This window comes from Propithecus coquereli, unplaced genomic scaffold (assembly GCF_000956105.1).
Source record: "Propithecus coquereli isolate 6110/MARCELLA unplaced genomic scaffold, Pcoq_1.0 Scaffold734, whole genome shotgun sequence".
Taxonomy (NCBI): Eukaryota; Metazoa; Chordata; class Mammalia; order Primates; family Indriidae; genus Propithecus; species Propithecus coquereli.
In genome coordinates this window covers 319719-347342 of record NW_012153441.1, presented here as the reverse complement: position 1 = coordinate 347342, position 27624 = coordinate 319719, and the positions used below count along the sequence as shown (strand labels likewise).

Genomic DNA, 27624 nt, shown 5'->3' with positions numbered 1-27624 from the left:
AGCCTCCCGCACCACCTGGCCTGCCCTGGCCACTGCGTCCTGGATCTCCCGAAGCACCGCCTAGAAAAGGGGCAGCGAACACACCAGGTTGATTCAGCAGAAGCCAGCAGGCCCCCACGTCTCACTCCAGCCCTGGGATGCTAAAAATACCTAAAAATACCCAACTGTTCTCTTTCCCTCTTCCTTGCCTTTCTTTCCAGAAAAAAGTGAGAGTGAAGGAGCTAGGGACCAAAATATTACTGAGCTTTCAGTGGCAGGCAGTGTAGGAGATACATGCTATTTTTTTACCCTTCATTTGAGGTCATTCTTCCACCCCCAGTGTCTGGATCAGGAAGGAGGGGTAGTTTTCCCAAGGAAACACAGATAGTTAAGAAAGGTGGTTATGTAATTCAAAACAGATCAAAGATCTAAATGTAAAAGCTGAAACTATAAAACTCTTAGAAAAATGTAGGAGAAAAGCCTTCTGACACTAGATTTCTCAATGATTTCTTGGATATAACATCAAAAGCACAGGCAACAAAAAAATAAAAGATAAATCAGACTTCATCAACGAAAATTTTTGTGTATCAAAAACTCTATCAACAGAATTAAAAGGCAACCATGAAATGTAAAAAAATATCTGCAAATCATATACCTGATAAGGGATTAATATCCAAAATACATAAAGAACTCCTACAACTCAACAACAACACAAAACCCAATTAAAAAAAGAGCAAAGGACTTGGAAAGACATTCCTCCAAAGAAGATACAAAAATGGCCAATAAGTAGATGAAAAGATGCTCAACATCACTAATCATTAGGGAAATGCAAATCAAAAGCATTAGGATAGCTATAATTTAAAAATGACAACAACAGAAAATGATAAGTGTTTGCAAGGATGTGGAGAAGCTGAAAACCTCCTGCACTGCTGGCGGAGAAATGTACAATGGTGCAGCTGCTATGGAAATCAGTGCAGGAATTCCTCAAAACATTAAAAATAGGCCAGGAGAGGTGGCCCACGCCTGTAATCCTAGCACTCTGGGAGGCTGAGGTGGGACGATTGCTTGTGCTCAGGCATTAGAGACCAGCCTGAGCAAGAACAAGACCCCGTCTCTACTAAAAATAGAAAAATTAGCTAGGCTTGGTGGCACACCTGTAGTCCCAACAAGCCAGGATGCTGAATTAGGAGGATCACTTGAGCCCAGGAGTTTGAGGTTGCAGTGAGCTATAATGACACCACTGCATTCTAGCCCAGGCAACAAGAGCAAGACTCTGTCTCAAAAAAAAAAAAAATTAAAGATAGAATTACCAGATGATCTAGCAATTCCTCTTCTGGATACAAAGCCGAAAAACTTGAAAGCACAGCCTTGAGCAGATACTTATACACTTGTGTTCATAGCAGCATTATTTGTAATAGCCAAACGGTGGAAATGACTCCAATGTCCATCAACGGATGACAAGATAAGCTAAATGTGCTATACACACGGTGGAATATTGTGCAGCCTTAAAAGGAAGGAGATTCTGACACATGCTACAACATAGATAAAACTTAAAGACATCATGTTAAGTCAATAAGCCACTCACAAGAAGACAAATCTGTATGATTCTACTTATTAATATATGTGGTACCTCGAGTCATCAAATTCATAGAGGCAGAAATACCATGGTGGTTGCCAGGGCTGGGGAGTGGGGGGAGTTACTATTTAATAGGTGCAGAGGTTTATTCTAGGAAGATGAAAAAAGCTCTAGACATGGATGGTGACAATGGTTGCCCAACAACGTGGGTGTACTTAATACCACTGAACTGTACACCTAAAATGGTCAAAATGGCAAACGTTAAGTAAAGTAAGCTTTGCCACAGTCAAAGAGGAAAGGAGAAGGTGGTCCTGACAGTCAGACTCAGGACTCCTCACTGCACGCCCTACTTTCCCTACGCTCCATCCAAATTCCTTCCGTTGATTTTAAAGCAAAAACCTCTCTACCTAAAACCTTCCAAGGTATCATTTTTAATCTTTTATGAGGAGGGGATGTAAAGACTCCTTTGAGAAGCTGCTGGAAAGTTATGATTTCCCCAGAAAAATGTCCCCCACTCTCTCTCGCACACATACATTTGGCTTACGGTTCTAGAGGGTCATGGACCTTCTGAACTCCAAGCTCCATTGATGGAAGCCTGGAGAAGCAAAACGTGGGATACACATACAATATACCTTCCAGCCTTAGGGCTGAGAAGAGAACATCTTTCTCTAAGAGATCTTCTAGCTACAAAGGTGGACTCCTCCTCACCTCTAAGTTTTATTTCCCCATCAGGGTTCCCTAACATCCACATGTACCTGGTGGCGGGCATCGTACACCTTCTCAGCTGCTATTGTGAGGGGCACGTGGAGCAGAGAGAGGAGGGTGAGTCGAGGCGATAGGTTCAGCATGAAGGCATAGAGCCCCACCACTTTCACCAGGCTTCGCAAGAGTACATTGGCATTATAAGGGAGCCAGCGACTCATCAGGGTGGTATCCGAGCTCAGCCGTGAGTTCAGCTCGCCTGGGAAGAATGGAGCGGGTGAGGAAAACATGCATTCTGCAGAGACCCCAGAAACTCCCCCGACTGTTCCTTTGACACAGACCCCTCCTCTAAACATCCTCCCTCACTTGCAGAGAGAAGAGTGGAGGAGGCTGCGTCTCCACCCTGTCCCAAAGGGAGAAAGGCAGCCCCAGGCCCGGGCACATGGATGAAGGCGGGAGGGGCGCGGCTGGAGGGGGTGCCGAGGGGCAAGGAATGTCCAAGGGAATCCCAGGCCCGGACCCCAGGCCCCACCTGTCTTGGTCTCCTGGAAGAAACCGAGGTCCTGGCGCAGCAGGGAGGAGAAAACCTGCTCCCGGACCCGCAAGTTGATTCTGGACATGGTATAGGTGAAGGAGCCTCCGCGGCAGCCTGCAGACAGCGAGCTGTGGGGAGGAGGAGCGGGAAGCAGGGTGAGGGGAGAGGGAGACACGGGAAGTGTGAATGGGCCAGAGAGGCAGAGGAGATGCCAAGGAAAAGGCAAAGTCAGGGAGAGCGCCAGGTGCCAGGAGAGGCAAAGGACAAAGAAACCAGAGACCCGGGCAGGGAAGGGAAGAGAGCGAGAAGAAGCACAGGAATAAACGGGGCAGAAGAAAGGGGAGACGTGGTGAGCTGAGCCGGATATGGGAACAAAATCACAATATGTACAAACTCACAAGTATCCATGGGGTGCACGGTGTGCTAGACGCAGGGAAGACGGTAACAGAAGCGAAAAAGATACTGTGGAAACAGCCCGGGGCTTGCTTCTGTCCCGGCCTTCCTCAGTGTCGTCCCTCCAGGCGCCTCCTCTGTCTTGGTCTCCTTCCTCCCCCACCCTCAGAGCCCCTCCTCATGGGCACACATACATCGGCACGGGAACTGCAGCCATGAACTCCCGGACCCCGTTCTCCAGGGCCCCAGAGTCATGCTGTCCCCATCCTTCATCCCCGAAGTTGGAGAATTCCTCTCAGACCAACCACATCTCCACAATAAAACTTAAAGGAAAAGAAATAAAAGCATAAAAGCAGGTTTTTCACAAAACATGGGCTCTGATACAAATTTAGTTGCCATGTTGAAGAGGCTGTCGGGAGAGTCAGACATGAAATAATGAGGGTTTGCACTTTGACGATGGCAGTGTGAATGGGGAGAAAGGGGCCAGGGGAGAGACGCTTTCCCAGTAGAAATGACAGGGAGAGTGTTTGAACGCAAGGAAGACACTAAGATGCCGATGCAGGGAGCCCAGGACACTGACGGCTTCATGAATGGGGATAAGCAGGAGGAGCCACTTTCAAGAAGACCAGGAGAGTGTGTGATGCATTTGGAGTCCTGGGTCTGTGGAGTGCGGGACAAGGCAGGGCGACCCAACGGCAGAGTCAAGGAGGCGACTGGGTTTACGAGACAGGGCACAGCAGGGAAATATGGATCTGGGAACTTCCTGCACAGGGAAACGGAGTTAGCTCCAGAGGAAAAATGTTTTTAAAGATCAAAGAACTAAGTCATGATGAAAGATCGTATTTGAGGGCCCAGAGGAGAAAAGTTCTCCAAAGGAGGCAGAGTGGACGGGGAAGTAGAAAGGAGTGCACGAAAGTGAACTGCAGAAAGAGATCAATAATAAGAGATTTCACTAGTGCCAAAGGCTACAGAGAAGCAAAAAGTAATTGGGGACTGACTTTAAAACAAAAGCAGTGGATTGATCCGTAAGAAGTTCGCATTTCAGTACAGTCACGTGTCACTTAACAACAGGGACACGTTCTGAGAAATGTCCTTAGATGGTTTCATCGTTGTGTGAACGTCCGGGGCACTCACACGGATCTCGGCGGCGTAGCCCACTACACGCCTAGGCCGTGGGGCTCGGCCCGTGCTCCTGGGCTGCAAACCCGTGCAGCACGTTACTGTGCTGAACACTGCGGGCCGCGGCAACAATGGTAAGAATGTGCGTATTTAAACATATCTAAACACAGAAAAGGCACAGTAAAAACATGGTATTATAATCTTATGGGACCCATCATATATCAGTCCATGGCTGACTGATAGGTCGCTATGCAGCGCGTGACTGTAGTGTCAGCGGAAGCAAGTATGGAATGAGGCGTAGTGAGGAACTGGCCGTTGAGCACATGCTCGATGCAATATGGCCATCAAAAAGGAGCACGTCAAGCGGGGCTGGGATTGGGGTACAGTGAGTGGGCACCTCCTTCAATTCTGCACCCTGCTGCCTCACTCACCTCATCCCACTCCCCTCGTCCGGCCCTGCCAAGCGCTTTGTTTGTTTGTTTGTTTTGAATGAGCAGACTTCTATGTCTAAAAAGAGGAGAAAGCAAGAGAAGAGGAAAAGAGAGCAGAGGCTGGAAAGAAAGGCGACAAGCTTCCCAGCAAGATCTCCAGGGACTGGCAAGATGAGTGAGGAAAGAGGAGCCAAGAGGGAGAAACAGGCCCACCCTGACACGAGGACCACCCCGGAGAGACACTGTGCAGACAGACTCAGGGGTGGGAGGTAGGACGCAAGAAGGGGAAATGGAATTTCATGGAGCCAGAAGTGTTGAGAGGTCACTGAGACAGGTTCCCTTTGGCACTTAAGCTCCTTTGTACGACATTCACTCGTACTGGGGCCCATGATAACAGACATAGATTCGGAAGATGCTGGATAAATATGGAGGAAGGAAGAAATGAATGAATGGGTGAAACAGAATGGTGAAAAATTAACCATAGTTTAGTTTAAGTATTTTGTGCTTTGTGCATGAAAGGGTCTGAAAATGGAGTCAGGAACGGGAAGGCCCCTGTGAAGCAAAGGAACCCAACTGCCCATCACCTACCTGCCAATGGAGAGGAGGCACATGAAAGAGATGGCGCTGCCAAAGGCATCAGGGTCAAAATCTCCTCCCAGGATGTCAATCACACGACCAGAATAGTGAGGAATCAACGTCTCACCTGAAAGCAGCACGGAGGATAACAGATGAATGCTGGGGCCAAGGCCCTTCTCCCACCCCAACTCGCAATATCTTCCCCGGACTCACCCAAAACAGCAAGAGTGAGGAAGAAGAAGGCAGCAGTGAGGAAAGGCACGTCTGGCTTGGACAGCTGCAGCAACCTCCACATCAAGGCTTTGCTGTTCTCCTGGCCCTGCTCCCTCCCAGGGGCTCGGGGAGGGCTCAGCACCGCCCACACCGCCCAGCTTAGCCCTGCAGCCCCATACCCCACCAGCAGCCAGCTCCAAGGGGCTGAAGCCACTCTGACAGGGGGTGCACTCAAGGCTCCTGCCACCAGCGCTCTCAGGGAGAGAAACAGGGGGGTCGCCAGGCAGAGCGGGGGCAGCAATGTCCCCAAAAATCCCAGCTGCCCTCCCACCTTCAGCAGCCCCCACAGCCCTCCAAGTCTCAAGGTCCCCTCCAGCCATAGTCCTGGAAGCCCCTGGGGAAGCAGAGTCCCCAGAGTCCCCTGAAGCAACCAGAGTAAGACCCCGTCCACCAGCAGCAGGGAGGCCCAGGGTCTCAGGTCAGGGAGCCACATGGCGCTGCCTATGGGTAGAAGTTGAGAAATTATGGGGGTGGAGTCCCAATCCTTGTTCCCACCCTCCACCGCCTCCCCCCGCCCCCGCTCCTCCCAACCCGTCCACCGTCCCTTGGCTTCTCATTCTGTCCCTCCCTACCCTGAAAGACCCCCTGGGTACTCCGTGGTCATCAGTACATCCCTCCTGTGACAGACGGCTTTCTGCCTGTCCCAGGGAGCTGGGGAGCATGACCATCAGGAGCCTCATACTTAAAACAAAACAAAATTCCCCTGACGTCCCTCCCCGACCCACGCCTGCCGCCGCCGATCTCTAAAGAGCCGAGCAGACCCGGCTCCCCGCCCTTCCAGCGCCGGGGGCCAGAGGCCGGGAGGCGAGTGGGCGGGTTGGGCGGAGTCCCGGCCGGCGCTCCAGGTCCCCATCCGCACGGACTCACCACCCGCGTCGGCCTCGGGGCTCTCGGCCAAGCGCGGAGGACCGAGCTCCGAAATCCACCCCGTCTGCCTCGCCGGCGCGGCCCCTCTGCTGGCCGGCGGCGGGCGAGCGAGGCCGGCGGGCTCCGCTTTCGCTTTCGCTTCCCCGCCCAGGCCCTCGCTCCGGGCGGGCGGCCGGGAGGGGGCGCGCGAGACCCGCGGGCCACCGGACCGGTCCCGGCGCTGGCTCTTGCTGCCCAGGGGAGGCGGCCACTCTGTGACATAACGCTAAGCACACTTTTAATTGTCATTAAGTGCCATAAAGCTGTTTCAAGGATTGAGATATTTGTAATTGGAGAAACGATGGATTTTCTCAAAATTACTACCTCAAGCTCTGAACCTGTTTCAAGAAGCGCTCTTCCCCCATGCAGGCTCCAGTTTGAGGGTCTCGGGGGTGACATCACAGCCAGACCCCCAGCGAGAAACAGGCAGCCGCTCTGACCAGGCCGAAGGGGCTTCCTATGTCCTTCTCAACGGAGCACGGGGAGCAGGCACTTGCTCGGGTGCCCCAGTTTGTGCTCCGAATGATGTGGGCAGCGCCTTCAGCATGTAAGGAAATGCCTGGTACCGGTACCGGGCGTTGTTTCTTGGTCTGCCTTAACCCTGACTAGAACAGTAATCAGGTTTCAAGGGCCCCGTCTCACCCGGAGCCCACCTATGGAGCATGAAGATTTGTTTATTCCAGAAACAACTCTTCAGGTTGAAACTACTTCCCAAACTAAAAAAAGAAAAAAAAAATCCCTGAAGGATCACTTGGATTCCTGGATTCCAAAAAACTCTTTTGATATGTTATTGGAGTGACTACCAATGAGCCACTTGAAGTTTGAAATAGTGGTGGGGGGATTGGAAGTAAGGAATTAAAATTTTTCCAACCCTGTCCATTGTGGGACTTTAAGGATCTCTCCCTAATGAAGAAAGCTCCATGCTCTGCTGCTTCCTTTCAAACCTTTGCATCTTCAACTAACTCTTCTCTGGGAGGTGACGTGGTCCATAGATCCAGCAGGTTCAGAAAATCTCATGATGTCTGCCTCTTTCTCCCAACCTGGGCCTTGTGCTTTTCCTCATATTCCTCACTTCATGGAGTCCTCCTAATCTCCACCTGTTCTTCAGTCATCGTCCTGTCACCTCACAATCCAGCACGACGCATCATGAAGTTGGACCCCTGATGTCTCTCTGTGCATTCAGTATCCAACACCTCTGAAGTGTTACTTGGGGTAAAGGGTGTGGTGTCTACGATTCCAATCCAGTGAGGTGGAGCTTTTCCATCTCACTCTGTAGAGTCAAAAACAGTTGTTCTAGGTGCCCTAGTCCCAGTCACCAAACCGTTAACAATGGACCACACAGGAGACTCCAGGTGTGCCTGTATAGAAAGGACCCTAACCTAAATGAAACTGCAAATAAGTGTCCACAGACAACAATGATCAGCCTTCCTGAGTCCTGCAGAGATGAGCGCAGAAGGAAAACCCAGGAATAAATACTTGGTGAGGCCCCATTTCTTAGGTAGGGGTTTGAGGCCCTTCTCCAGGAAAAGCCCCTCTTGATTTCCTGTCCCCTCCCCCAACAACCACAGCCCCAACCCCACTCAGCCACAACACAGAGACATGTATAACCGTTTTTCTTTATTGTACTTAGAGGGGCACCCAGAAGTTTCCTTGGGAGAAATGCTCCTTGAAATAGAAAACACACAGAAGATGAACTCCTGCAGCCCCCACTGCCAAGGATCTTGTTCTCTCCCTCTGGCCCAGGTTAGGCCTCTCCTCCTCCAGGAGGCTAATCAGGCTGAGGTCCCTGAGTCAGCCAGACCCTCCCAGAGGAGGCTTGCCCAGCCGCCGCCACCTTTACTGATTGGCCTCCCGGTACTGGTGCAGCAGGTCGCTGACGTCTGTACTTTCCACTTTCACCCAGCCATCTTCCTTCATGTGGTACACTGTGGACAAGTGAGAAAAGAGCATGGAGTTACCTTTTATCTCAGTGAGCTCCTGCTAATGGTATTAGTCAAAGGTGCCAACGATACACATGCACATGCTTAAAACACGTGTTACTGGGACTTCAGTGCCCTGCTGACTCTGAAAACCTCCTCCCTGCCACGCTGCCTCCCCTGAATCTCCAATCCTAAGTCACACTCCCTGCCCCTTCCCAGGGGTGGTGGTGGTGGTGGCAGTGCTGATGGTCTCTTACTATTGACAACGCCTCCAGAATAGCTGTCTCTGTGGGTGGCATGAACAATAGCCCTGCGGCCAAGGTCATAGGCCTCTTTGGGGGTAAGATTGGGCCGATAGCCACTGTCCATGACTCCGTAGGCATAAGTGTTCCCACTCCCAGTGGAGAACATATTTCCCGACAGCCGAGTCCCATTTTCATCCACATAGTAGAGTCCAGGACCCTATAAGATAAAAGAAGGTTCCAGGTTGAAATTGAAGAGGGAGTTGTTGAACAAGGTTCAAGTGTGAGTCATAAAAAGTGGACATAAGAATGAATATCACCACAAGAACATTTGAATTAGGACAGCACATTGGTAAAATCACATAACTTTAGAAATCAATAAGAAAACAAGTTTGAAATCAACTATTTTAACAAAGGGGACAATCTTACAAAACACTTACAATATCTGAACAAAGAAATAGCCCATGGGTATACTGGAACAGTCCTCTAACCAAGTGCTCTAGGTGCTGTGTATTTTGCAGGGCAGGAAGTGAAGTGTGCAACAGGGAAACATCTCATCCACGGTAGGGGCATGGGATGGAAAGTACCCACCTTCTTGTCCCAGCCACAGATCATACTGCCCATGGAGAGGCCCATGCCCCGGTACTGGCACATCATGTTGGAGAGCAGCTTGGAGGCTGCCGACACTGAGATACGCTCCCCATTCCGCAGATAGTACAGCCTGGGTGAGGGCATAAGGAAGGCGGGTGAATTAGAGGTGGCAGCAGAAGGTTAGCTCCCTCCCACCGGATGGCACAGGAAATGATTGAAAAAATAAGGAATTCTTTTGTAGGATCTAAAGATCAGAGAAAGATTTAGAATATAAAGTATTTAAAATACACAAAGAAAGCCTAGTAAATGACGCTATCCCACCAGGATTGATGGTGTAGGGGCTAATGACAAATTATCTGGTTTATGCGCAGGAGCACAGGCTGAGATTTGGGAGAAGGTATTTATCCCCAAGAGGCTCTTTTGTGAAATACACTTTTAGCACAAAGATGGGTCCCCTGGGGCAAGGGTGAGCAGCAGTGACCCTGGAGATCCAGGGAGCCGTCCCTCGGCTGAGAGAGGAGATGAGAGGCCTCACGCACCTGCACTCCTTGGCCAGCAGGCGCTCCCAGTACTGGCAGTCTGCTGCACAGCCAGACATGGTGCCAAGCAGGTAAGGGTTAATCTCAATCACCTTGTTCACCAGTAAGGTGGCTGGAAAAAGATGGAGTTTTGACATTGAGGGGATGAAGCCACAGTTCTCCCTGAGTGTCCTAAATCGATATCCCCTTCAGTGCCGGTGCCTAGCTGGGCTCCTGCAGAGAGTAGGGCCTGGCGGCCCACGTGCTGCCTGCTGGAGCACACACTCACCGATGTAATTCCCCGCCGAGGCCCGGGAGTCCACGGCCACAACCACGCCGTGTTGGAACTTGAAGGCCAGGGTGGTGGTGCCGTGGGCCATCTCGATCCGAACGTTCCTTTCTCCGTTCCCACTCAGGGACTGGAAGAATTCAGTGGGCTGGTGAGTGAGAAGAGGTAGAAAAAGGGACAATAAAAACTTCTGTAGCAGGAGGCTCCAGGAAAGGGTTTTCAAGAATATTCCGGCTAAGGAGATAAGCAGAAATTCTCCAACCATAGTAAATGGAACACTGAACAACCAAGCTCTAGGAGGACGTGGCTTGGGAGAAGGAGAAGAAGAGGCGGGGGACACCAACCTTCTCCATTTCCCAGCACAATACAAATGAAAGAAAACAAACGTTACCACAACCGAAAATTTTAATAGCGACTTTCAGGGTTTTCTCCATGCACAGGTCATTCCACCTTCGCAAAACACGTCTTATTAACAGCATCCTCGTTTTGCGCAAGAGGGGCTTGAGACCTAGACCAAGTGGCTTGTTCTAAGTTCCAACAGTGAGTTGCTGAAGCGAAGGAAGCTGCGGAAGTTCATAGGTTTTCCAGCTCTACACAGCCCCTGTGTCATACGACAAGCCCATGAAAAAGGCTACCTGATTTGAGCGTGGGGCGGCAAGGGCGGGAAGGCTCTCTTGTCTTCCCACGGGAGCCCCCACCTCGCCTCCAACTCTTTGCCCTAACCTGCACTTCCTAACACTCGGGGCCCCATCCCCACGTGGCCTCTTCTCAGGGTCGCACCTTCGGGGACCAGGGCTGGCCCCCGCCCGGTTCCCCCAACTCCGCCTCTCGGCATCTCAGGCGGACCCTCCTCTCCTCCAGCCTGCATCCCCGTATCCCCCCCGACCCCCCGGGGTTCCCTTACAGCCCCGACCTGCATTCCGCGGGGGAGGGCGAGCTCCGGAGATCGCATGGAGAAGCTGTAGTGCCCCGGGTCTGAGCCATGCCTGCTTCCCGCACCCGGAAAAGCCCAGTCCGGCCGCTGCCCTCGGGGGGCTCCGCACACGTCCAGTAGCGCCATGCCCGCCTAGCCGGCGCGGATCCGTCGGCTCTCGGAGGAGGAAGTGAAAGCGAAAGCCATGGCCCGAAGGGGGAGGGAACCAGAATTTTTTCCACATCCCCCTGCCCTTTCCAAGAAAAGGACAGTGGCTGTCCGAAGCAGGAGTATCGCAACGGGGACCGGCTTCTCTGCCTTTATGGAGGTCGGGGAAACGCTGGGAAATGAACTGTCCGAAGAACGGACGAAAAGGGGGTGCGCCTTGGAAAGGCCCCTTGGCGGTGGATTACAGTGAGAGACACTGAGGCAGGGCGTCCTCTGGAAAGAGTCAAGGAGTGGGGAGGGTCGTGCCATCTACGGGCGTAGCCTCACCAGGAAGCTGCAAGTCAGCCAGGGGCTGGCAGCGGTTTCAGGTGGGCGGGGGGGGCGTTCGTGAGCATCATCTTATAAAGACATTGGCGGGAAGGAGTACGAGGGGCACTGAGCCCGGAGACCAGGTCCTGGGGCAACCGCAACGGAACATACCCGCGGCGGGCGGGGGAAGGGGCGCCAAGCAGAGGGGACAGTCTCTGAATCTTTCGACGCGGCCCCTCCGGGTTCAACGATCTCCCTAATCCTCAGCCACCACAAGAATGTGTCCTGTCTGCCCCACCCTCCACCCCAGCATCGCTCCTGGCTCGGCTGGGCGACTTTTACTCCTCCAAACCCCGCCTCTCCGTGCGACCTGTGTTGGCCTCGTCTGCCCGGCAACGGTCAACGTCACACAACTGGCCGTGCCCAATGGGAGAGCTCTGCAGCACGATCCGCCCGCTCTGCCGAGACTTCCCCGCAGGTGCCGCTGCGGGGCTCCCCCGAAGGACGGGCGGGGCCGAGCGTGCCGCTCCCTGCACTCGGCAGCCTCGCACTCGCTCCAGCTGCGGCTCCCGCTGCCCTGCTGGTGCCCTGCTGGGCGCTGTGGCGGGGTCTTGCTCTTCCGTGGGGGCGGACGTGGGGGGATGGGGAAGTGGAGAGGAAATCGCAGGAAACAGAAGACTTAGGGGAGATGGTGCACTCAGGGCTGTAAAACAATGCGGCTGCTAAGGGGGAGACGCTCCGCTGCTGAGAAGTGCGCTGCAAAACACAGCACGCAGTCCCTTGGGCCGGGAACACCAGAAACCACGGTACAAAACAACCATTTTATTATAAATATCAAGAATCCACAGGCTATTGATGGGCCAGCTTATGCCTTTGGTCATACTGAAAGTAGCCGATCTTCCCTTTCTGTACATTCTGAATATTTCTCGTCATTTTCTGGGTACCGTCCACGCCGAAGCCTGTCCCTGCCTCTAAACCCTACCACTAAGGGGTTCCAAATGCCCTGGAGAGAAGGCAACCCTGCTCACGGCAAATTTCAGCTAACTCCTAGAGGCAGCTACCTACTCTGCAGCGCTGGTAAGGTCTTTGCTCCCAAGTTCTCCACCACAGAGAGGAGAAAAAAGGAAGATGAAGTCTGAGAGTTTTTCATTCCAGAGCACCCGCAGGGGCCTGCACCATGTCCCAGTAGTGTCCCCGCTTCTCCATGAGCTGCGGGTGGGTGCCCGCCTCACAGATAGCACCTCCTCTCAGGAAGAGGACAAGGTGGGCCTGCTCCACCAGGCTGAGGTTCTGGGTGATGAGAAGCACAGAGCGCGACCGCCACTGGGGGCTTTCGTACAGGAGCTGCTTCACCTGAGAACAGACGTAGACCCTGTCAGTGCCCGGCCACCCCCAACCCAGGGAGACACCTCTGTTTCCAGGGCTGGGACAGGCCTCACAGGATCACTGCTGGCTCTGCCAAGCACCCCAAGGACACCGAAGAATCCTGTTCTGAGAGCTTCCCTGCCAAACCTTTGTTTTCTTACGGACTATTTACACCAGGGGGCAAAAGTGGGATAAAAGTCAGAGTCCTCTGGTGAAACCTGTGAGAGGAGAGTAAAGGGTATTGAACAGTCTTCTCTCTACCCATGGACTGGGAATTTTTATATTAGACTTTAAGGAAATATACGGTGTCGTAAAGAGCGTGAGAACTCCAGTCGGGCGCAGCTGAACTTGGACCCAGGCTGTGCCCTGCAGCAGCTCTGTGGCCTCCACAGGAGCAGGTCATGCAGCCTCTCAGAGCCTGCATTTTGTCAGCGGTAGAAGGCGAATAACAACGCCCAGCTCCCAAGGATTCGTGATGAGTAAATGAGCGAGGCAGACATGCAACGGGCCTGGTAGCATGCCTGGCACACAGCACAAGCTCACGTGATGCTAATGTAACATCATTAGGATGGTCTTTTCCTTATGCTTGGCTTGAGAGATCCAGCGTCTGCAGACAGTCTCCCTTACCTGATTCTAGGTGCCTTGAGGAGAAGCTAACGGGAACTGAGAATTGCAACGACTGCCTCGTATAATTATGATGTCAGTAAATTAAACTAACATGGGATGAATAAAGGAAGCAAGACTGGGCAAGATGTAGACATTAGAAAGGACTCTCTATTGGCCAGGCGCGGTGGCTCACGCCTGTAATCCTAGCACTCTGGGAGGCCGAGGCGGGTGGATCGCTCAAGGTCAGGAGTTCGAGACCAGCCTGAGCAAGAGCAAGACCCTGTCTCTACTAAAAACAGAAAGAAATTATTTGGACAACTAAAAATCTACATAGAAAAAATTAGCCGGGCATGGTGGCACATGTCTGTAGTCCCAGCTACTTGGGAGGCTGAGGCAGTAAGATTGCTTGAGCCCAGGAGTTTGAGGTTGCTGTGAGCTAGGCTGACACCACGACACTCACTCTAGCTAGGGCAACAGAGTGAGACTCTGTCTCGAAAAAAAAAAGGACTCTCTCACCCGTAACTGGCTGTCTGCATCCAGGGCACTGGTGGCATCATCCAGGATGAGGACACGTGGTTTCCGGATCAATGCTCGGGCCAGGGCCACTGCCTGTCGCTGACCCCCTGACAGCTGGCTCCCAGCCTCGCCTACCTCTGCAGAGATAAGAGCCAAGCTGAGCACTGCATGGCCACATGTGCACACACTGGTGCACACACACACACACACACACACACACACACCCCAAGCACCGGCAGATGCAGCTGGACAGGGGAGATTCAGAGAAGGTGAAAGGAGTTCTGAGGATGTGCGGATAAAGCAGCCCTAGGAGCAAGGTCCTACAGCTTCAGATTAGTATCTGTGGGGCAGGAGGCACTGAAGAATAAAGGCAAGACTACTGCGGTTTCATGAAAGCACAGGTGTCTGCGTGGTGACATGAGTGAAGAGAGTACCAGTGTCATAGCCCCGAGGGAGTCCAGAGATGAAACTATGGGCTCCGGACTCCATTGCAGCAGCTTTGATTTCCTCCATAGGTGGTTTCTGGGTCAGGCCATAGGCAATATTTTCTCGAAGACTTCTTCCAAATAGCTGTGGCTCCTGTCCCACTGCAGCCACCTGAGATGAGATATGATGAATAGTCATAAAGCAAGGAACACAGGAGTGTGGTTATCTAGAGACTGAAGACTCAAAATCTTTCCTGAGAGCACATCACAGAATCACATGCCCTCTCCTGACCACACTCCCATCACCACCCAAGCTCTCTTATCCTTCCCTAACCCTCCTTTCAAATACTCAGAGAGAACACTCTTCTTATTTGATACTCCCTACCCTCCCTCATGCCACCTTCTTGCACACCTGGCTGTGCAGGTAGTGGTGCTCATACTGCCAGACGGGCTTCCCATCCAGCAGCACCTGGCCCCCGGTGGGCTGGTACAGATTCTGCAGCAGGGCAGCCACTGTGCTCTTCCCAGACCCATTGGGTCCCACCAGCGCCGTCACCTCGCCAGGACGTAGGGTGAATGTCAGCCCCTGGAGGCCAGGGAATCACACAATGAGAGGCAGACTGAGGCCCCTAAGAGGCCCCTAACATCAAGACTGTCATTGTCATTGTCATGCTACGTTGTATGATGTCTTACCGCCGAAGAAAAATGGGAAGTATGGCAACTCCTACCCTCCCACAAGCACAGATTTCTGGATGACGCCTTCCCAAGGAGTAGAGATGGAAGATGGGGCGAAGGCAAGGGCAAAGACCAAGTACCACCGTGCCACACACTTGATATCAGATACCATCAGGAAATGGGGAAAATCACATTCCAAATCTCAAATGGAAAGCAAAAGGCAAGACGGAAGGCTGGAGACAGATTTTGCTGCAGCAATTCCTTGGAATGTGACAGCCTTCTCTTTGAAACCTCTTCCTCCATTCTTCTTGCAAGCCCAGAGAGGTTCTTGAGTTTGGGAAAGAGGTATGGAACAGATGATGCTTATCATTGCCTTTAAAGGGTTAGGAAGGACCTGTGCTTGCTGTCAAGCAGGCTGAGAGCAGGAGGGAAATTTGGGATGGCAGAAGTGCGGCTGGTGCTGGTGGAATACAGGGACTGGTAGGTTGTACCTGCAGCACTGGGACATCTGGACGGTTTGGGTAGGCAAAGGACACATCTTGGAACTGGACACGGCCCTCCAAGTTTAAGGAAGTCAGCAGACCACGAGGTGGGCAGCGAGGCGTGCGGTCCAGATATTCGAATATTTTCTCTGAGGAGCCCACAGCCTTCTGTACGCAGGGATAGGTGGACAGCAGTACCTGGAGGGAGGTATCGATAGTGACAGGGAAGTAGGGAGACCTAATCTGCTTGCCAGCACGATGTGAAGTCAGAGGGGTAAAGAATGGAAGAAAAGCACACAGAGGGTGCTGGGCCAGGGGTAGGAATGGCACTGGGAGTGACACTGGAGGGACCTCACCTGAACAGCTGTGGTGAATTGGATCTGGTAGAGAACAAATGTGACGAGGTTCCCACTGCTCACAGCCCCGCTGGTCACCAGCTGCCCACCGATGTATAGGATCCCCACCTTCAGCAGCATCCCTGAAATCTACAGAGAGACCACAGAAAACATGGGCTGTGGTAGAGAAATCTGGAGGGGACACAGAGAAACAGAGTCATTAGCATGAAGGAGGTATAAAGTCCCTTTCCTCTGGTAACATCAGCAGGCTTGATGAGTAAAAAGGAGAATGAACCACAGAGAGTCCATGGGGTCTCACTCAAATACAAGGCATAGAAGCCATCATTATCTTCGTCACCATCACCATCATCGCCTTCTTTGGGGAGCACGTTGCTCTCTACAACAGGCTTTCCTGAATGTGATGTTGGCCAATACTCACTCAGAGAAGGAAAGTTACTTGTCCTGGTGACCGAGTTAGTAGCTGGCAGCATCGAACCAGGAGCATCTGGCTGCTGGTCTAGTTCTCATCCCTGTCTCCCACTACTCCCATGGTTGCCACTAGCACATCCACACGGTACCAGCAGGAAGCAGGCCCAGGTATAGGAATTTCTGGCTCCCTGGGCTTTCCAGAAGAGGCAAAGGAAAGCCTGGGACTGGAAGACATGGCATCTCTCCAGTCCACATGGTTGGGTGGAATTTGTGTACCACAGCAAAAGGAAGCCACCCAGCATCCCTAAAAGGAGGGAGGGGGTTAGGGACATTGAGTAGAGTCATTGAGCCTCAGGTTACTGGCATGAAATCACTGAACCAACCAGTTCCCAGTGGAGGAGGGGTGGGAGCAAGGTCACAGGAAAGGGAATGGAGTCACGGCATCTAGGGGACAAGGGATGGGCTCACGCTGGTGGTCCAGTGGTTGACTGCATAGGCCAGGGCCTCCTTCTGGTTGAGTTTCTTTATTTCTTGCAGCTTTTGCCTAAACTTCTGGGCCTCACCCTCCTCGTTGGCAAAGCTCCGGACTGTGGGCATGGCTGACAGAGCCTCAATGGCCACCTGGCTGGATGCTGCCAGAGATTCCCGCACCTGCACCTCCAGTGACTGTGGAGACAGGGACAAGAGATGTCACGCAGAGTTGGCAAACCATGCAGGACAAGATCTGAGTTACCTACTTGGAAATTAAAGTTGAGTAGAGGTGGAGGAACCAGAGAGAAACAGAGTATGCCCCTGGATACTAAAGGAATACAAAGAAAAGGAAAATGACCAAGAATGGGTTGGGGTTCGTATTTTTACAGACAGATTGTGGGCAGAAGATAGAAGAGAAGACACGGAGAATAAGAAAATCGATGTTGAGCAATCTGGGAACATGGCTTTCAGGGACAGTGAGTTCCATAAAGATGGAGAATCAGTGAGGGTACCAGGAAAGTTGGACTGAAAGCTACCGGAGAGGAACCGAGTCCAGCAAGTCTGGGAGACGAGGGTCTGTACAGGTTGATCCAACCCCTTGGACATACCTGGTACAATTTTCCCAGCTTCTTAGGCAGAAGGAAGAGCAGAGGCAGGGCGACCAGGGTGACCATGGTGAGGGACAGTGACCCCCAGAGCATGAACCCCAAGAGACACAGGCCTCGTACCAGGTACCACAGCAGTAGGCTCAGCTTCTCACTCAGAGACTCACTCAGAGTGGACGTGTCCTCTGTTACCCGAGACGTGATGGCACCTGCCAGGGTTGGGGAGAAGAGGGTGGAGTGAACGAAACCATTTCTGAGTAAGGAGAAGAACTGACGATGAGCCAGGGTGCTGGAGTAGTGTCGACATGGCGTTCTAAGGAGGCCGAGGCAAACCAGGTTAGGTGTTTGGGGAGGTCTGTGAATCTCAGTGCAGGGACAATGAGTCTTGGAGAGGAAGGGCCTGGCTAAGACCTTCATTTAAATATAAGGAAATTGATGTGCATGTGGTTTTCCATTTCTCTGAAAGCTTTCTGTTCTCTAAAGACCCGTAAATCCCAGGCCACACACATAGGCAGGAAGAGCGTAACCTGGTCCTGTAGCAGAGGTGGAGGAGGGGAGGACCCACTAGAAAGCAGGCAGGAGTCTCTAACAAGCACTGCACTGGGTATCAAGAGACTGGGCTTCTAACCCCAAGTTGGTCCCTGCCATGTGTGACTGTGCAAGCGTCAGCATTTAGGGTCCAGGCCTCAGTTTCCTTCTCTGTAAAATGAGGCAGTTGGACTCCATTAACTGAAAATTTCCAGGTTTGAAATTCTGATGGTCCTGTCTAAGGAGACATAGGAAGGAATAGATCTATGGAAAAATTCTAGATTAAAACTCTGGGTTTTTGTTAAGGTAAAGAGAACAATGTTTTGTTCCTGAGGTATATCAAGAGTGAGAAATACAGTGTGTGTGTGAGAGAGATAGAGGGGGTGGGGAGGAAGGTTATAAGTAAAAGCGGACGGATGGGGATACAAACAGTACACACGTGCATAATGAAAGAATTCCACAAGAAACCTGTTTGGTTCTGTTGAAAAAACTCTGTCTCCTGGCGCAGGACAGCCTGAAACACCTCTCCCTGCAGGGAGCTGTGCGCGCGGCCCATGGTGCTGTTGTAGATCCCATCGCCCAGGAACTCCAGCACTGCACTAGAGAGAGACCAGGAAAAGCAGCGTCCAGTGTGTTCGGGAGACAGACAGAAGGTCCCAGGTATGGAAGCGCACACTGGACAGAGGTCCAACTCCCTCTTTTCCAGGGACACCCATCTCAGCCCACAGACCTGGCTATGGTGAGGACAGACATGAGAGCTATGTTTCGAGTGAAGGCAGCAGCTGTCCCATCCTGTAGAATCTGGTCAGTGAGGCGGCCGGTGAAGAATGGAATGGCCATCTCCCCTGGGGAGAGACAGGAGACATTTTAGCAGTCACAAATATTAAATCTAAGCAGGTCAGCTCCGATCAGACTGCCCCCACCCCGCCCCCTACCCCTCACCCTTATCCTGGAGGACAGCAGCAGACAGAAGACACCAGGTCACAATCCCCAACCTGAATAGGCTGCCCTGGAGCTCACTATCCCATAGTTGCCCCACCAGACCCTTCAGGGGTTTAATTAGAAGGCTACACATCATAGAGTAGAACACCCTGCTCTCAGAGATAAGGACGGTTGACCCGGAGGACAGGACCTGCCAACCCTGGCCCAGTGAGGCAAGGCCTGGGGCAGGACTGGAGCCCAGAACTCCTGAAGCCACCAGTGCAGGGTTCTCTCCTCTCCACTGAGTGGTCTCCTGAGCTAGGACGTTTTCCCCATCTGCATTTTCCAGAATCCGCACTACTTCATTCAACGTTACCTTTGATTCCTGCCCTTGTGTCCTCCCATCTCGCCCCGTGTCCCCTTACCAAGACAAGAGAGGACCACCAGGCCGAGGACCAGCGGGAAGCGGCGTATCTCTGAGCCCAGGCAGCCTAGAAGGCGACGCACAGCGTCTCCAGAGCCGGCCACCCAGAGGCTCCCGAGCTTGTGCCACAGGGCGACTGCGGGCAGCGCCGCTGCGTAGCTGAGGACGAAGGCGTCGAGGTGACTTCCCCAGTGCAGTAGCCTGGTGCTATTGGCGTCCCTGGGGACTCCCCAGGAGCCCAGCTCTCGGAACAAGGCAAGTCCCGGCAGGGCTAAGCCCAGCGCCGCCGCCAAGGGCTCCAAAGCAGCCAGCCATCCCTGGACTCCTGCGCTTTCGCTCCTGGAGCCAACCGTGGCCTTGAGGACCCCGCGGGCCCCCAGCCACAGCAGGGCCCAGCGGCTCAGGCCCACCGCCCAGACCCGGAGCAGCGGCATTGCCGGGGGCACCAGCAGAGAGAGCACGCCCGGCAGCGCGGGCCGGAGCAGCACCCAGTCGGCGACAAGCAGCAGCGTTGTCCCCAGCCACGCGAGGGAAGCTCTGGAGAGGCAGGGGCACCCGCAGGCAGCGGGGGACCCTGAACTGGCCATTGCGCGCGGGCCCTCTCCCGGGCCTGGAACTCTCCGCTGTCCCCGCTGGGGCGGAGTCCCCGTGCCTTCAGTCCGCAGGCCGGCGGCTGGGGGACCCAGCAGGGCGGGCGAGGGCGGGGCTCTCGGAAAGTCCCGGCAACCCGCTGGTCCTGGTCCTGCTACCAAGAAACCCAGCCTTTTACGGGAAGTGAAATCGAAAGCGGCCGCCGGCTCGTTAGATCCGCCCACTTGTAAAGTGGCCCGCCCAGACGGTCCTGGGCGAAGTTTAAATTAGATCTGAGGTTCCGGGGCGCAGCCCTGGTGTCCCATTTTCTCCATCACGCACGTCCTTCCCTCCTCTCCCGGCCTCCTCCCGATCCGCGTGCACGAATTTGCTCGCGGCAGCCTCAGGGCTGGGCTCCCGCGTCACCTGTCTCGGGGCAGATCTGCCCAGCACAGGTTAGCGCCGGGCGCCAACCTCACCGAGCGGACGCGGGCGCCACCTGGCGGGCGCAGTGAAGGGGCGGGGCTGCAGGCGGCGCCCGCGCGCGGGCCGGGTCGGTCCCAAACCAGCGCCGCAGGCAGCGAGGAGCGCAGCGCCGCAGGGATGCTGCGGGCGGGAGCGCCACACCCGGACCTACCCTGGGCAGGAGAAGTCCACACCGGGGTAATGGGTCTGGGCTTGAGAGTTGGGAGAGGGGTGGAGGAGGTGCGGCGGCCGGGGAGACCCTGGAAGCATGGAAAAGTGAATGTGGAGACTAACACAAGTGTTGGGAGGTGGCTTGTGGCAGCCAGAGCCTGCGCCCCGCAATGAACATAGGGTATTTCTATTCTGAACGGGTCGGCCAGGGGTCGGTGATGGGACCGGGCACGCGAGGCGGGTGGAGAAGGGGGTGCCTTGGCTCTTAGCTGGAAGCGTCAAGGGGAAGCTGCTCTAGTGCGCTTTCGCTTTCACTCTGGTCTGGACAGTGGGGACTGGTTAATCAAAAGAGGCAGTTGGGGACGGGGCGAACACATGAGGAAATGGTGCCTTGGCTGAAGTAGGGCGGCACTTGAGAGAAGCAAACGTGGGCACTTACTGAGAAAGACCAACTCATCACACAGACCTTTGATAAAGTTGCCCCTGGGTAACTCAGCCCAAACGCTGATAACGGGGCTCTGTGTTAGCCAGTGGTGCCCTTCCCCAGCTTGACCCAGGAAGGCTCCTCTCTGGCCCAGGTGCTGCCTGCTCCCTCTGCTGTGTCTTCCCTGCCCACCCCCATGCTCTGCCCACTGGGGGACTTTGCTCAGGCTGGAACCCTGGGGCAGATGGCAACCCCAAGGCTGGCTGGCTTCTGCTCTCAGACGACTGCCACCACCTCTGCTCAGGGCAGCTGTGTTATAGAGGAACAGCCTCTAGGACGGAGTTGTCTCTGTTCTCTGCCCCTCTATTCGTGATAAGTCAGTATGTCAGAAAGCATGCTCAGGGCAGTGTCCCCGGGGGCCAGGGTAACATGGTGTGGTGAGAAAGGTGGCAGTAAACCATTTATAAACTGAAAAATCTCCTCTCACTGCCAAAGGAGCAAGGAGGAAGGAGAAGTCAAAACAAGGGATAGGAGTTAGACCTGGGTTTTAGTCCCAGGTCTGCTGTTAATTGTGTGACCTTGGATAAGTCATTTGCCTTTTCTGTGTCTCAGTTTCCTCATTTGAACCGAGGATCTTTAAGGCTCCTTCCAACTCAACAGGAGTAAAAAAAAAGTGTAGCTTACCCTCCCTCACTTTTTTTTAATTCTTTTCTTGACCTGGAAAAGTCAGCTTAAATTCCACAGTTAAATCCTGTCTTGGTACAGATCTCTTCCCCCTGGCTACTGCGATATCCATTTACTTCTTGATCAAAAATCCCTTAAGGGAAATGTTTTTATTTTAAACCATCTGTGTGCTTTTTGCTATTTCCCTCCTGCCTCGACTCCTGGCCATGCTAACCACTGACCTCCTCGATCTTTTCCTTTGTTCAGGAAACTGAAAGAGCTCATTTCTGATGAAATGGGGTTGGGGTCGAGAATTCTGGACAGAAAAAAACCTGACCTTGTTTCCCAAGTTCACAGTAACTTGCTCTGTGTTGGGTCTGTTCCCCTCTGCACACCCAACGCACGCCCGTGCTGTGCGTGGTGGTGGAGATAATCCACTTGCGGAGCTACTTCCCAGTGCTCCCCTCAAAAGCAGCACTTCTGCTCTAGGAGCCTCATCCCCACTTCTCTCTTTGGAATGGAAAAGATTCCACTTGGGAAACCTGGGGCTTAGGGATACGATTCTTTCTGTGTTGTATCACAGCCAGGCTGTGACACTGCCCTGCAGCTGGATGAAACAATAGAGAAAGTGGGCAGATGGTGGGGGAGAAACCTGTACTGGGAGTCAGCTCTGGCCTGAATTACTGTGTGATCTCGAGACAGTCACGTCCCTTCTCTGGGAATGTTTCCTCTTCCGTAGCATGAGGGGATCAAGGCTCTTCCTCTCTGACATTCCATACTGTGTGTCTCTGCAGACAACCATCATGGCAGTGGAGTTTGACGGGGGCGTGGTGGTGGGTTCTGACTCCCGGGTGTCCGCAGGGTGAGTACCAGTGGAGATGTATGCATTGGAACGAAGCTCTTGCTACCCAAGTACACATTTTTCTTACCCACTCGTGAAAGGACTGGTGGACTGGAGCTTGGGGAAATGGAGTTGACCTTCCCAAAAACCCACTCTAATAAAGCCATTTGGTGGGAGCTTGGGTCTCTGAATTCATGGGAGAGGACCTGAATGCTTATGTGGCCTGTCCTGTAGTGTACAGGGATGAGCCTAAAGGAGCAGGATCTGAGAGGGGGAGAGAAAAGAGATTTTGAGGGGCCTCCTTCCATCTGTGTTTAGGGATAAAAAAGATGGTTCTGTCAAGCAGGTACCTGGTTTCTCATACATCATGTGTTGAACTCTTGTCTCTTCTCCCCTCCTAGCCAGTTTCGTCACATGCAAAAGGAGTATATGTGATTGGACCAATATTATTACATGTAACTCCTTTAAGATTGTTAATAGGAAAGAAAACTTGGTAAAAGGCATATTTTTCTTAACATAGTATTTTTTGTTTTGCTATAAGATCCAAACCTAAAAATAAGTCTAACTTTGATTAATACTTGCAGTGATTACTTTATCTGAGACGACTATCTTCCTTTAAGCCAAACATTAAATTTCATGGTATTCTCTTGTCAAGAAAACTTAAGAAGCATTGAATAACCAACCTCAAAAATTCCCAAACTCTAACAGCGACTACTTCCTGACAGAGAGGCAGTGGTGAACCGAGTGTTTGACAAGCTGTCCCCCCTCCACCAGCGCATCTACTGTGCACTCTCTGGGTCAGCAGCAGATGCCCAAGCCATGGCCGACATGGCCGCCTACCAGCTGGAGCTCCATGGGTATGAAGCGCCTGGGTCCTGACTCCCCACCCACTAGAGCTCCCCCAACCTGTGAACCCATGAACAGTGTCCCATTCCAAGAGCACTGCACTGGGAAATGAAAAATTCATGTTTTAGCTTCTGCTAGCACTTGAATCTCTCTAGGCCAGTTTCTGCATCTGTAAAGTGGAGATAACAGTATCTCACCAGATAACTATTTTGAGAACCAAATGATACATGTGAAAGCAGTTTGAAAACTGTAAATCACTATCCTAGTATAAATAATCAGGAAGAAAATGATTACATGGCCCACCATATTATCAGGCAGTTACCATATGAGAAATCAAGGTCATTGGAAAGGAAGTAAACTTATTGGCTTTTACCCATAAGGGCAGGGCCCTTGCAGCCAAAAGAAAGTTATGTCATTGGGGAATGGGTGGGTGGGGCTGAGTAAAAGAGGGTGAACAACTGAGAGCTTCTTACCAGTTGGTGGTATGGGACTCTCGTTCCCCTGTACACGTGGGAGGGAAGCTGGAGTTTGAACTATTGCAGTTATAGGTTTCAGGGGTCGCTTGGCAAGGATGATGGCAATGGCATAGGAGAGTGTGACTTAAGGAAATTATATGGACCTTTATTCCTAACGCTTCCTTCAGGATAGAACTGGAAGAACCTCCACTTGTTCTGGCTGCTGCAACCGTGGTGAGAAACATCACCTACAAATACCGGGAGGACCTGTCTGCACATCTCTTGGTAGCTGGCTGGGACCACCGTGAAGGCGGCCAGGTGAGTTCCTCCCAAAGCACTCCCTCCTTCGAGGTTCCCCACTCCCTACCTTGGGAGATGGAGTCATATGTCATTCTAGCAATGAGTTCCAAAGACACTACCTCTGACAGCATAATACAGTCCCAACTGCTGGGGATATGAGATACTGGGGCTTCGATGCAGGGTGCAGAGACCACCTGCTCGTGTCAGCGGGAAGGACAGCCTTGATGATTCCTTAGTCTGACCTGAGGATGCCCCCCCAGGTATATGGAACCCTGGAAGGAATGCTGACTCGACAGCCCTTTGCCATCGGTGGCTCCGGCAGCACCTATATCTACGGTTATGTGGACGCAGCATATAAACCCGGCATGTCCCCTGAGGAGTGCAGGCGCTTCACCACAGATGGTAACCAGCCACTGGGAGGGTACCTGGGGAGGGCTTTTCAACATGGGAATGAAGGCGATTGTGAGGAACAGGAAGAGGAATACATGGGTGGCCATTTAGTTCAATGTCCAACCTGGGATACTTTTGAGAGTGAAGGGGCAGGACAAATGCAAAACCAGATGGGACTGTGGGGCAACGGGGATACATCAGGACTGTTCTGCATACAAGTTGGCTAGACAGTCACCGTGACAACCAGTGGTGTGCTGGAGCTGGCTTAGGCCAGCTCATGAGAGCTAATTGTTAAATATCCAAGTATTTGTGAGCTGCTTGCTATCTGTAACTTGAAACTGGTCATAGTGGGAGGATTCACACCATGGACATCAGCAGAGTCTACATATGAAGGCCCTTTTTGAAGCCAGTTTATGAGCACACCACTAGCTATGCCTCTCTGGAAGGGAGGTTTTGAGGGGAAAGTGGTAGTAGGCATATGGACAGGACGGGAAGGAAAGGGTTTTTGAAGCTGAGCCGTTCTCTCTTCCTCTCTCCATCCTGAAACCCTCTGCAGCTATTGCTCTGGCCATGAGCCGGGACGGCTCTAGCGGGGGTGTCATCTACCTGGTCACTATTACAGCTGCTGGTGTGGACCATCGAGTCATCTTGGGCAATGAGCTGCCGAAATTCTACGATGAGTGAATCTTCCTCAGACTTCCCTTTCTTATTTTGCAATAAATGCCCTGGGATCTGAACTTGGTATGGTCAGTGGGACATGGGTGCTCAGGCAGATGTAGCTTAGAGGAGGGGCTTCTTCCCTCCCAGATGTCAGCATGCCCTTCTTATTCTTGTGTCCAAGGTCTAAAATGTCCTTCCTAGAGAAAGAAAGGGGGAATACACTAGAAATATAAGGAGCCCTAAACATGACAGTTCATCATGTACTGAGTGATTCTGAGGTTTTATAAACAATAAAAATTCTCATTCTGATGCCCAGGGAATGAGGTGCAAGTGAGGAGGTGAGGCTCGTTCCTTTAACACTAAGATTGACAGATAGACGAGACAGCCACACACATGAGAATTAGCTGAGAGCATCAGCAAATTCACTCATAAAAGAATTCCTTTCATAATGCGTTCGTTCGCGTTAAATATCGGCACATGAAAAATGCCTAAATATTTTGGGGACACTTGTGAATTTCAAAGAATAATAACAATAACTTTAAAGAGCTGCATTTATTGAGCCAGGCATTGGCCAAATGTTTTGTAAATTTTGTCTTTTAGAGTTCAAACCAAGAAAAAGCACCTTATATACTTACTGTACTGTCATTACTTCTGTTTAAGGACAAATGGAGGCTTGGAAAGGCACTTGGCCAAGGTCACACAGCAGGTTCAGAGGCTGCGATCTGGGATTTCGTTTTATCCCATGCCCGTCCTCTACCGCTACATAAAGTTTTCCATTCCCTTGAGCTCCATGTATCATCTCCCTGAAATCTGCAGTAAGTAGCCCAGCGTGTTCACTGGCACTTAGGCAGTTCTTACCAGATGCCTGAGTAACCACATTGGCAAAGCTGAGCTCTGCTGCTGTCTTTTCCATGCACTTCCTGAGTGACAGGAACGATTATTCCCTTCTGTGAGCCCTCATTTCCTTTCTGTCAAAAGAAGGTGTTGAATGACGTCTAAGGCAGTTTACAGCTCCAACACTCAATGCCGCTTTGCTAACAAGTGACAGGTGAACAGGCGCATGCAACAGAAATACTAGCAGGAGCTCAGGCTACACATGCAAATTCAAAGTACTCTAAAACAATCATATGCCCCTGGGAGTGTGGAAAAAATCTAAAATTATAAGAGCCTGTAATTGTTGTTTCTAGCCATGATACTTAATTTATTTGAAATTTTAAAGCAGTAGTTTAAGAGCCCACTCTTCCCACTGACCACCACTAGAAGCTCTGGGAGGTATACAAAAGGCAACTGCTGAGGGACTCTGAAAAGCAAACAAAAGCAGGTGGATTGTAGAGAGAGTTGACACTTGGAGAGGGGACTCTCCTTTGGGCGGCTTTTCAATTTTTTTCCCCTTCCTTCTCCCAGCTTTGCCCTGAAGTCAGGCCCAGGTGCAGAGGTGCACCGCGTGGCAGCACAAGCACCAAGTCTCCGAGGGAAACACCAGCTTTCTGGCACCAGGAACCAAGACAAAGGGCCCTGCGGGTGGGAGAGTGTAGGGGAACCTCCGAAATGAGATGTGATGGGAGATTCCCTAGTTCTAAGCCTGAACCCTCAGGAGTGCCAGGTTACCCCTGAGATGCACACGCATGGGACACACCCTAAGCAGCACAGCGAAGACTTTGAGAACTGAATGAAGATTTAAACTTTTTGAAATTGGAAGGCTTAATCTTTCCTTATTGGCCAAATAACTGTATTCTTATGCCTCTCATTCCAACAAAAGGTTGGTAGCAGCTTACAGAGACAATTTAAAGCCATTTTTAAAAGAAGAAATTGAAGCGAAGGGAAAATAAGATTAAGAAAATAAGTGAATACAAGGCAGCAAATTCATTAATCATAAACACAAACATCTTTAACAAAAGAAAAAAAGAAAGGTGCTGTGCTAGAGCTGTCATGTACTGGCTAACAAGAGCAGACTGTGAACTATTCAGGAATTTTGCAAGTTAGCTGTTAATTACTGGTAACTCGATACTGACCATAGTGGAAGTATTTACACTACAGAAATCAGCAAGGCTACAAGTCAGAACTTCTTGGTTCTCCCCTGGAGAGCCAGTTTAACAGGGTAGTGAAAGCAAAGAAGGAAATAAAATTAGGTACAAGATTTGTAAGATTCATTTTTTTTTTTTTTTGAGACAGAGTCTCACTGTGTTGCCCAGGCTAGAGTGCCGTGGCGTCATCCTAGCTCCCAGCAACCTCAAACTCCTGGGCTCAAGCGATCCTCCTGCCTCAGCCTCCCGAGTAGCTGGGACTACAGGCATGCGCCACCATGCCCGGCTAATTTTTTCTATATATTTTTAGTTGTCCAATTAATTTCTTTCTATTTTTAGTAGAGACGGGGTCTCACTCTTGCTCAGGCTGGTTTCGAACTCCTGAGCTCAAATAATCCGCCCGCCTCGGCCTCCCAGAGAGCTAGGATTACAGGCGTGAGCCACTGCGCCCGGCCAGATTCATTTTTTTAAAAGGCTACAAAAAGCCCAAAAAACATACATGATAGTTGAAGTCACACAGAACAAGATAGAATATGCATTATTCTGTAAGGGAAACTCCAATAAATTTCAGAGTGTCATTATCTTAGAAACTAT

The 27624-nt window shown here is 51.8% G+C and overlaps 4 protein-coding genes across 6 annotated transcripts in view; 1 reads left to right on the top strand and 3 right to left on the bottom strand.

Annotated features, from left to right (window-relative positions):
- The window catches only part of TAP2 (transporter 2, ATP-binding cassette, sub-family B (MDR/TAP)), an 11349-nt gene extending 4802 nt beyond the window's left edge, over positions 1-6547 (bottom strand). Inside the window, exons 1-7 of one of the 3 annotated variants that reach the window (XM_012661805.1) lie at positions 6452-6547; positions 6202-6265; positions 5525-6025; positions 5324-5438; positions 2790-2920; positions 2311-2516; positions 4-60 (exon numbers count right to left, since the gene is read on the bottom strand). In XM_012661805.1, coding sequence (XP_012517259.1) covers positions 4-60; positions 2311-2516; positions 2790-2920; positions 5324-5438; positions 5525-6017 — 1002 coding nt within the window. In that variant the 5' untranslated portion in view covers positions 6018-6025; positions 6202-6265; positions 6452-6547. Of the gene's footprint in view, positions 61-2310; positions 2517-2789; positions 2921-5323; positions 5439-5524; positions 6026-6201; positions 6266-6451 lie in introns of all 3 variants that reach the window. The other 2 variants (XM_012661804.1, XM_012661803.1) reach the window with 2 other exon arrangements.
- A 1542-nt stretch (positions 6548-8089) lies between these two features.
- PSMB8 (proteasome (prosome, macropain) subunit, beta type, 8) lies at positions 8090-11158 on the bottom strand. The gene is made up of 6 exons (XM_012661807.1): positions 10963-11158; positions 10050-10197; positions 9782-9893; positions 9243-9372; positions 8667-8871; positions 8090-8415 (listed from the first exon to the last, which is right to left on the bottom strand). Exons 1-6 carry the CDS (start codon positions 11107-11109, stop codon positions 8327-8329), a joined length of 831 nt encoding a protein of 276 aa, XP_012517261.1. The 5' UTR covers positions 11110-11158; the 3' UTR covers positions 8090-8326.
- Positions 11159-12241: 1083 nt separating this feature from the next.
- TAP1 (transporter 1, ATP-binding cassette, sub-family B (MDR/TAP)) lies at positions 12242-20167 on the bottom strand. The gene is made up of 11 exons (XM_012661802.1): positions 19223-20167; positions 18607-18721; positions 18345-18475; positions 17352-17557; positions 16741-16938; positions 15865-15993; positions 15518-15706; positions 14764-14937; positions 14361-14523; positions 13927-14063; positions 12242-12792 (listed from the first exon to the last, which is right to left on the bottom strand). Exons 1-11 carry the CDS (start codon positions 19806-19808, stop codon positions 12586-12588), a joined length of 2235 nt encoding a protein of 744 aa, XP_012517256.1. The 5' UTR covers positions 19809-20167; the 3' UTR covers positions 12242-12585.
- Positions 20106-25076, top strand: PSMB9 (proteasome (prosome, macropain) subunit, beta type, 9). Its single transcript, XM_012661809.1, has 6 exons — positions 20106-20454; positions 22309-22376; positions 23081-23212; positions 23845-23974; positions 24217-24358; positions 24903-25076. The coding sequence occupies exons 1-6, from the start codon at positions 20395-20397 to the stop codon at positions 25028-25030; spliced, it is 660 nt and encodes a 219-aa protein (XP_012517263.1). The 5' UTR covers positions 20106-20394; the 3' UTR covers positions 25031-25076.
- The last annotated feature ends 2548 nt before the right edge of the window (positions 25077-27624 follow it).

Excerpts from the sequence above, each read along its gene's own strand:
- PSMB8 (XM_012661807.1), bottom strand. The coding sequence starts at position 11,109 with ATGGCGCTACTGGACGTGTGCGGAGCCCCCCGAGGGCAGCGGCCGGAC. Across the intron at positions 9,373-9,781 it reads CTGCTGGCCAAGGAGTGCAG|GCTGTACTATCTGCGGAATG; the intron begins GTGCGTGAGGCC and ends GCCCTCACCCAG. Across the intron at positions 8,872-9,242 it reads TCTGTGGCTGGGACAAGAAG|GGTCCTGGACTCTACTATGT; the intron begins GTGGGTACTTTC and ends TTTATCTTATAG.
- TAP1 (XM_012661802.1), bottom strand. The coding sequence starts at position 19,808 with ATGGCCAGTTCAGGGTCCCCCGCTGCCTGCGGGTGCCCCTGCCTCTCC. Across the intron at positions 18,722-19,222 it reads GGTGGTCCTCTCTTGTCTTG|GGGAGATGGCCATTCCATTC; the intron begins GTAAGGGGACAC and ends GTCTCTCCCCAG. Across the intron at positions 14,938-15,517 it reads CAGATGTCCCAGTGCTGCAG|GGGCTGACATTCACCCTACG; the intron begins GTACAACCTACC and ends CCTGGCCTCCAG.
- PSMB9 (XM_012661809.1), top strand. The coding sequence starts at position 20,395 with ATGCTGCGGGCGGGAGCGCCACACCCGGACCTACCCTGGGCAGGAGAA. Across the intron at positions 20,455-22,308 it reads CAGGAGAAGTCCACACCGGG|ACAACCATCATGGCAGTGGA; the intron begins GTAATGGGTCTG and ends GTGTCTCTGCAG. Across the intron at positions 24,359-24,902 it reads CAGGCGCTTCACCACAGATG|CTATTGCTCTGGCCATGAGC; the intron begins GTAACCAGCCAC and ends AACCCTCTGCAG.